The following is an 8813-nucleotide window of genomic DNA, read 5'->3' as shown; positions in this document are numbered from 1 at the left end:
GCATTGTCGCATATTTACGCGGACTGACAAACGGCCAAATACTCGCCGTGCGCACCGACTTTTCGACGGAAAAATATGTCCGGAGGCAACTTGCTTCGAAAGCGGCATCGGTTATTAGCCGTATCCACTCAGAGGGGGGGAGGACAGAAGTGCCCCCTTTTCTCTCCTCTCTCCTCGTCAAAAATGGAAAACGGCGGAGATCATCGTCAGGATGAGTGGTACTCACGTCTACGAGTAGTTTTATGTCAATATGGCACCTCAATATCTTTATATTTGGATATTTTCTCTTCGTATTTTATCTCGATATACTTGTATGCCATATGCCATAGTAATTATTGTGAATTATGTAGGAAATTAAAAATAATGTTTATGTATAAAATCATTAATGTAATGTAAAGAGCTTTTATTGTGAAGAGAGGAATATTATATTATGCAAATTATCTAAAAAATCAAGTCACTTGAAATTACTTTTAATTTTATATGTTTTTATACGTTTAGAAGTAATCATATAAGATAGACTTTTATTAATCTCTTAAAATAAAATACTGCCGTAAAAAATAAACATTTTTTAATAAAAATAAATTATATGTATTATTAAATAATTCTAGATGTTGTGTTTTTCTTATAAACACAACAATTATTTTTACAGTACCAAGCATTAGCATCTCTATCTCGCACGCAATATAAAATTAATTAGGTTCTGTACTTTTAATGTATTTTTTTCCTTTACGTTCTACAAACTCGTCCCAAATTCCTACTGGATTTAATTTACTTTGCACGATCGCTTGTTTAAAAAAAAAAAAGAGAAAAAAAAGAACAAAGATCCCGATGGCGTCTAAGATCGATGTCCGCCCGGTTCGCCGAGATACGTCACTGAAATCTTCCGGCAATGGTTGAGGTCGGATATTGATCTCCCGTTCGTACATCGCCGCTGGTTGAGCACCCTCGGTGGTCGTTTTGCCCCACTAGCAACCTTCGGGCAAGGGCGGTTCCCGGCGACGCCAATCCGGTAGCCTCCATCGTGAGTTTTGCGAGCGGCTAAGAGCGCGGGGGATGAACCCGCCCTCTTCACTCTCGCATCGATGCCTCATCTATCTCCAATGACGGGGACGAGACACGGGCGGGGTAGGAGAAGCCGCGTTATACCGGGGTGATGAAGAAAGGGGTTGGGGGAGAGAGGGATGGGGATTCTCGCTGTCGGCGAGTCGGTGGATCCCGATCAAAAAAGCGACGGAGCTCGCGCGGATGACACGTACGAAACTATCGCGTACAGAACGCGTCCGGTGCGGATATCAGGCGGGTGGATGAGGAAGACGTGGAGGGAGGAAAGAAGTTCTCGGAAGCGTCAGGAGTCAGTCTTCACCCTTTTCGCTGTATCCGGAATGCGGTGCAGCTGTGACATCTCGCACCCCGAGAAGATCGCCCAAGAAGCTCGTCATCTTAAACCTGTGCACGGTAGTGACGGCTTCTCGTCATGAAACTTGGATAACATACGGTGCTGACCATATCGAAGAACCAGTGACAGCTAAACGTACCGAAGTTCCATCGTTCTTCGGCCTCTGGCCGAAGTGACAAATGTTCAATGTCCGGTCAAACGAGATCGATTGAGCGTACAAGTGACATGGACTAATTTATAGCTTTTGACCTGGACTAATTTATTGGAAAGTGTCGGAAGTCGTATTACTATATAGCTATACTTAACGCGAAATGCGCCATCGTTCTTGATAATGAATTCAATCAGAAGAACGTGAATTTAATCAGAAAAATTCAATCTACTGGTAAGGGAGAGTGATATTAAAATACTTAGACAATTTTGAAAGAAGATCGGCGATCGGTGAAATAAAAGCAAAAGTGAAGCTTGTCAAGGGATTTGAGAGTCTGAGTTGAAATTTGCGAAGAAATTGTTTGCCTAGAACAACTAGGTGCCTCAAAATAGAAAAAGAAAAGACGAAGACGTTTTGAAAAAAATTTCATCGTCATTTCAAAAACTCTTATTGATGTGTGATTCCCAAGTGTCTAGTGTCATTCAAAATAAAACTCTTTTAAAAAGGATTTTTAAAACGAGTTTTTAGCAACTCGAAGACTCTTTTTCCGTGTTCAAGGTTCTAACAAAAAGACACCATGTTGGAATTCTATCCTCCGGCACCTGGTTCTTTCAATCGTCAAAGTGAACCCGGTCAGCCTTTGCCGACGGCGACGGTTCCACCTATGCCTTTCCGGCCTACATCCGATAATAATAACGCAGGTAAAAAAAAATTTTGTTATATATGTAAATAAAATTTATATATTTTATATATATCTATAAAATTTATTTTTTATTTTAATTCTTCTATTGCTAAAATAAAATAAAACGTAAAAAGTGCTAATATGTATTTCATATCGGGGATGTAAGACATTTTATCAAGAACAATTTTCCTCGTGCAATAAAAAGATTTTAATAAAAACTTCAATTTAATAAAAATAGTAAATAATAGTTTGTAACTATATATTTCTTGAAATTGAGACACGAATATATTATTCTGCAGCTAGAAAAATAGAGAGATAGTTATGTCGTACATATTCAAATGCACACCTTTTTATTCGTGTTTTAATATTTTCCAGGTGGACATACGGTTTAATTAATTTAGTTTTAAATTATATTCGATCGATTATGCGAAAAATAAGAGAATTTGCATATTATATAAAATGATCCATAAAGATTGTTTAATTTTCTTTGTATAAGCATATTATTTTGCATATTATTTTTTTAAATCAGTTTTCTAAGAATATATACTTAAAGTATAAAAATTTTCGAAAAAATCATGCATTCGTGCATTAATTATACATATTTAGCATTCGATCATATATTCAATATGTTAAAAACACGCGAACATTATTTTGAAGTAAATAAAACTATTTATCTATATGCAATATTAACTGTATCGCTTCGCATATTTTGTTTGAAATTGGTTTGTGATATCAAGGACATTTTTATTTTAAAAACTATTCCGTAAATCTTGTCAATAGCTTGACAATGAAAGCAAATGAAAGAGAATGCAAAGTATTTTCAGGTAAAAAGACTTATTCGTTCTTGACGATGGCAATGAATCGTAAAGCGAAGCAAAAAATCGCTCATGAAAAACGAAATAATGTTAGATTTCGTAACTATCTTATATAAATGGACAGATATAATATCTACCTAACGTTTCACAAGTCATTTTCAATTTAACATCTATATTGATCGAATCATTCTTTTTTGAAATTCTAATAAAAACCTATAGTTTTACCGAAAGATCCTCTTTTAAATTGCTCATTTACTATTTGAGGTAGATTACTCCGGAGATTTAATTTCTATATAAATTAAAAATTTTCTCTCTCATCATTCGAGAAAATCGAGAAAATTGAGGTAGAAGCAAAATTTCAACTCGAACAACGGCCGATATACGCTAGTCGTTAGCAGTGTTATCGCATAATTTGGTCGTTCGCAGAGCCGTCCGTTTCCGTAAAGACGGAATCCGGTCTTCTGGAGACGATTTGCGCCGGCTGCGGCCGCACCATCGCCGACAAGTACGTGATGAGGGTGGCCGAGAGGAATTACCACGAGGAGTGCCTCTCGTGCACGGTATGCGGCGCGATGCTGTCGCACTCGTGCTTCATACGCGACCTCAAGCTCTACTGCCGTTCCGATTACGAGAGGATCTTCGGGGTGAAGTGCGCGCGTTGCATGGAGAAGATCAGCTGCTCGGATCTGGTGATGCGGCCGGTGTCCGGCCTGGTGTTCCACGTGGAGTGCTTCGCGTGTTGCATGTGCGGCCAGCCGTTGCCGAGGGGCGCCCACTATATCCTCCGACAGGGCCAGCCGATCTGCAGACGGGACTTTGAGCACGAATTATTTCTAAATAGTCCGCAAGGTGAGTGTCCCACACTGTGCGTATGTATGTGTGTATGTGTATGTGCATAAATTGCGCATAATCGTTTATCGAAATCTTGTTTCTTCATCTCGAGTCTTGTGTATACTGTCGACGCGAAATGAAGCATCAGCCTTGATCTCACTATCTCTGCTTCTGTACAGAATTTTTTTTCTAATTTTAACTTGTTCTTTCTGGGAATTTTCAAAAATAAGAAACAAGATTAGCAAATATGATAGACTTTTTTGAAGTTAATAAATTATACAAAAAATTTTGGTAATTAAATCAAGTGAGTTCTAATCGTCTTTTTGCATCTCAGTTTGTTTTATATATATAAATTATATCGAATAATACAATGAAAAGATAGTGGTTGTTCCAGTCTTGTGTTTTGTAATTGGAAGAAAAATTGAAAGAGCTTAATATATGTGTTATATATATGCACGAACATAATCATTGTTTTCCTTGCACAAAAGACACCGTTCTTGTATAAAATATATGAGAAGTAGCATGAATAAAAATGTATGCATCTTGCATGAGATGACTTTACGATGTGTATCCATTTCTATGTGAGCTACAATTTCTGTTTCTATCACACTGTCGCCAATAGTAGAAGCATTATCATTTCCGAAAATTGAATGAGACCCTGCGAAAAACTTAGTTAAGCAAATACCACGATATATAATTTACTTGTACAGAATGAGCCGAAAGGATCTACTTGTTTTCCATACATGACAAACTGCTCAACTATCTTTTATATCGTCTTGTTAAACGAGAGTATCGATTATCGCGTCGTTTCCCACAGCAGAATTGAAATAATTTGAGAATTGAGATTGGCGAGATTGGCGATGACACGAATTTTTAGCTGCAAAGTAATTTCACGAATCATTGCCGCGGAATGCTTGAAAATACGATCGAATGAATCAAATAAAATGACGTTGAAAAACGCATTGTACATACCTTGTTGCATTGTTCGCAGGTTGTACTACAATCTAAAGACATCCAAAGTAAAAATCTACAGGAATTTCGAAACAGGGCTGTTCCTTTTCAAGGTAATTACATTTAAATCAAGCGTGAATGATCGAAAGCGATTGCGTGACATTCGCGGCGTCGTAAAATAGCCATTGTTGAATTCGCCAATCTTTCGTAAGATCAAAGAATATACCCCGTGAAAAATATGAAAAATATGAAATATCTTGAGATATATAGTTGCGGAATTTATTCCAAAACGATTCATCGATTGCGATATATCTCCATGTAAGTTTATGGTACGCGTTTCGAGATATTTCATGTGTTATTGGTGACGATAAAAAATGATGAAAGAGCAGTTTGTGAGTCGTTTATTATGTACATATATATGTATATCCCTTTTCTCCCTTATACATATGACGCGAATGAAATATTTAAATATACAAGAAATATCACACAGAAATAAAAAAAAAACAACATACGTTCAAATTACGCAAAAATATTGAAGAGAATTCTAATGGAATTTTTATAAATGAATGCACGAGAAGAATTTCCTCCCCTCCCTTATAAAGCAGTAAAAAAAAACACTGAAAATATATTTTTATATTACATGAAAAATTCCATACAATTCCAATCTGCGTTTTTAAGAGTTCATTGCATGCGTTTAATAATAAATCGACGATTTAATGACGATCGCGCATCTCGATGATTTGATCGACAATTTCGCTCATCTCCTGCGAAGCGTAACAAAATTTTTAACAATGGAATTCCCGAAGTTGTTGAAATATTCCGAGCGGAAGGTGGAATCCGCACGTATGGTCGGTGCGTTTGTTCGCGGCCGACATGTTGCCGCGCCGCGGTACATATGTTGCACGATAGGCGTGGCCTGTGTGCTTTGTCGGATCGCCGTCTGATCGAAGCCACCCGTATCTACTGCTCGACTTCGAGCCACTACCGTTTGCGCCAGACGATCAATCCGTCAGTTATTCGAAACACAAATTCACGCAAGAGATAAGACTAAATCGTCATTTACTCGCTTCTTTCCATTTTCTGTTCGTTGCATGTCGTTAAATGTTTTACAAGGAGTTGTGCAAAAGTTTGACGATTTCCTGGCCTTTTTTTCTCTCCGTATTAAATCAAAAGATCAAAAAATTGCTAATATATAATAAACAAAAAATGATGTTATGCATGTGATATTTTATTTTTATTTATTTTTGTATATATATGTATGTAATTTTTATTAGAATATTGATATTAAAAAATGAAAAATGTAGCAAATGATCTCTTGTAGCTGTATAATTCCAAATTTTTCCTACATTTATTTGAAAAATTTTACTTGGTTTTTTTCTAAAAGCGATAAAGGAGAGAATATTCAGGCATTTATACATGTGTGAATGATTTGTAGATATATAAGATGCATCATATATATTGTCAGATGACGACTTATTGGACGAGAATCGACCACGAGACGGCCGTCGAGGTCCAAAACGGCCGCGGACGATACTCACGTCGGCCCAACGACGTCAATTCAAAGCGTCTTTCGAGGTGTCCCCGAAACCCTGCAGGAAGGTGCGAGAGGCCCTCGCCAAGGATACTGGTCTCAGCGTGCGCGTGGTCCAAGTCTGGTTCCAGAATCAGCGAGCAAAGATGAAGAAGCTTCAGCGAAAGGCCAAAACCGAGCCGGGATCCGACAAAGAACCGAAAGAGGAGCGAAGGACGGAAAGTCCGCATAGCGATCACAGTAAGAGCATTTTTCACGCTATCTCGCTTCCGAGAGAATTCCGTGGAGAATTCAAATATATTTTCAACACGACCGATTCCAGAAATTCCTGACCCTGAAATTCCTCGTCGATCCTGGAAAATGCAAAATTTTATTAATAATAAAATCCTACTTATTTTTAAAATCATTAATTTTAATTTTGACAATCCGTCTCGATTGTTTCTTATCGGCTTTCTATTATTTACGAAAAAAAATTGTGCCGAATTAGCGTAGAATTACATAAGAGTAACGCGAAACTCTCGTCGGGAGACTCGCGAATTTGCGAAGACTGGTTAATGGGGCATTGGTAAACGAGTGAGTTCAATGTCAATTGTCTAATCTCGTTCGCAGGTCATTACTTGAACGCCCTGAACATGCGCGATGGGGAATCTTCTAGCTTCCCCTCAGCCACCCAACCGCTCAACCCCAATAACCCGTACTCGCCCGACGGTAAGTCTTTACTCACCGTAGAAACTCATTTGCGTCTAATGTCATAGAGAGAGACGGTATGTGCGTAATGCGTTTGCATCCTGACAGGCGTTTATGCAAAGTATATATTTCCGTATCGTGCGAATACTCTAGATTACAGCTTTTTCACAAATTTGATTCTCTTTTAATAAAATCGATAAATTTTATTATTGAGAGGTTAAAATAATACAAAATTTTAAAATAATACAAATTAACAATAATACAATTAAAATAATACAAAAATTTTATATTCGATAAGACGATTAATTATCTTTTCGACAGAAGAGATTTAATAGAAAAAGTGCATAGCATGTATTTAATTTTACTTTCATACAATCTCACCGATTATTTCGCATATTTTAAGGCTTATTTTTATATTACTCTCTCCCACATATATATATTGAAAGATTCAAAGATTTAAATAAAATTTTTAACGTTGAATATTAAAATGTTGTAACAACTGTGGCTCACACATATAAAAATTTCAAAAACACTTTCATAAAAAGTTTTTGAGAGACAAAATTTATGTTTACTCCAACCACTTTTTTTCATATCAAAGATAGGAGCTACGCTATACATTTTTTTTTCAAAACATCCTGCACACGTCACGCGCCCACGCGGGTTCGAAGCAAATATTTATTTAGCTTCTATAGAGCACAGAGAGCCATGATATTTTTTCGAATATTTCGGATCTGAATTTTTAGCATTTTTTACAATTGCGATCATATTACTCTGTCACTTGATAGCACAAATAAAAGAAAGCTTATCTTATTTTTCTACTCCAGCAAAATATGCAAAATATGTAAAAAATTAATGTTAAAAAAAGTTTTTGCAAATATCTTTCTTTCCTTCTTAAAATTGAATATAAAAGAAATCATTTTAATAATATTATATATTCACATTCAGTCAATTATATTAATTATAAAATATTTATTAAAAAAAAAGACATTTCTAAAACAAAATTATATATAAAGAATGATTAATTATTGCAAAAATATATTCTATTCTATATATACACTATGTAATTTTGTACTGTACGTTTGCGTATAAAAATTTCAAAGAAATTTTCCCATTGTTGCGAATATACGTTTCATTCGATATCTTCCGAATCGCATAGTGTTTCGCAAAAAAAAAAGAAAAAAATAAATAAAACACGTTTTGTTTCTTCCAGACGCATATCCAGGGCATTCGGGGGAGAGCTTCTGCAGCAGCGACTTGTCTCTAGATGGGACAGACGGCGGCTTTGACATCGGCGAAAACGACGGAGGCGGTGCGGACGGCAGTCACCAGGGTGCTTCGCATTCCCATCACGGCTCATCATCGCACGACACCCCGTCGCTGTCGCAAAGCCTGCACGCGGCTATTCACAATCCGATCGACAAACTGTTCATGATGCAGAGTAGTTATTTCAGTGGTGATCACGCGTAATCCAAATTTTCCTTTCCTCGATCTCGCGTCGCTTATTTCGCCCTCCTCATCGTCCCCATCCTCCCTTTTCTGTATCTCTCCCTCGCGTGTCGTGTCAATCGGCTTTGTTGCGTCAACGAAGGAGTCGACATTGCATTTCATTCCTGTATCCAGGTGATCGCGACGAGATAAAAATAGATATTTTTCGTTATCCACGCGACTTGTCATTAATCCATTTCTAGTCAACATCTTGTACATTTTATTTTTCTACTTGATATGCAAAATATTTCTAAATTTCTTTAAAAATTTCGTGATGTGTGTTGACG

The 8813-nt window shown here is 36.9% G+C and overlaps 1 protein-coding gene across 2 annotated transcripts; it reads left to right on the top strand.

Annotated features, from left to right (window-relative positions):
- The first annotated feature begins 1234 nt into the window (after positions 1–1234).
- Positions 1235–8813, top strand: LOC105253759 (LIM/homeobox protein LMX-1.2). 2 transcript variants are annotated; one of them, XM_011262018.2, is made up of 5 exons: positions 1235–2245; positions 3468–3890; positions 6289–6594; positions 6964–7062; positions 8252–8813. In XM_011262018.2, the coding sequence occupies exons 1-5, from the start codon at positions 2122–2124 to the stop codon at positions 8506–8508; spliced, it is 1209 nt and encodes a 402-aa protein (XP_011260320.1). In that variant the 5' UTR covers positions 1235–2121; the 3' UTR covers positions 8509–8813. The 2 variants fall into 2 exon arrangements, with proteins under 2 accessions (XP_011260320.1, XP_011260329.1); XM_011262027.2 differs by lacking the exon at positions 6964–7062.

Source organism: Camponotus floridanus, unplaced genomic scaffold, assembly GCF_003227725.1.
Source record: "Camponotus floridanus strain SB8 unplaced genomic scaffold, Cflo_v7.5 scaffold22, whole genome shotgun sequence".
In the NCBI taxonomy this organism is placed as follows: Eukaryota; Metazoa; Arthropoda; class Insecta; order Hymenoptera; family Formicidae; genus Camponotus; species Camponotus floridanus.
The sequence above is the reverse complement of the archived record's forward strand: the minus strand, read 5'-3'. Positions and strand labels throughout refer to the sequence as shown.

What these genes read in the sequence shown, in the direction of transcription:
- LOC105253759 (XM_011262018.2), top strand. Translation starts at nt 2,122, where the DNA reads ATGTTGGAATTCTATCCTCCGGCACCTGGTTCTTTCAATCGTCAAAGT. An exon ending in ATTTCTAAATAGTCCGCAAG is followed by an intron (nt 3,891 to 6,288) that starts GTGAGTGTCCCA and finishes ATATATTGTCAG; the next exon opens with ATGACGACTTATTGGACGAG. An exon ending in AAGTCCGCATAGCGATCACA is followed by an intron (nt 6,595 to 6,963) that starts GTAAGAGCATTT and finishes TCTCGTTCGCAG; the next exon opens with GTCATTACTTGAACGCCCTG.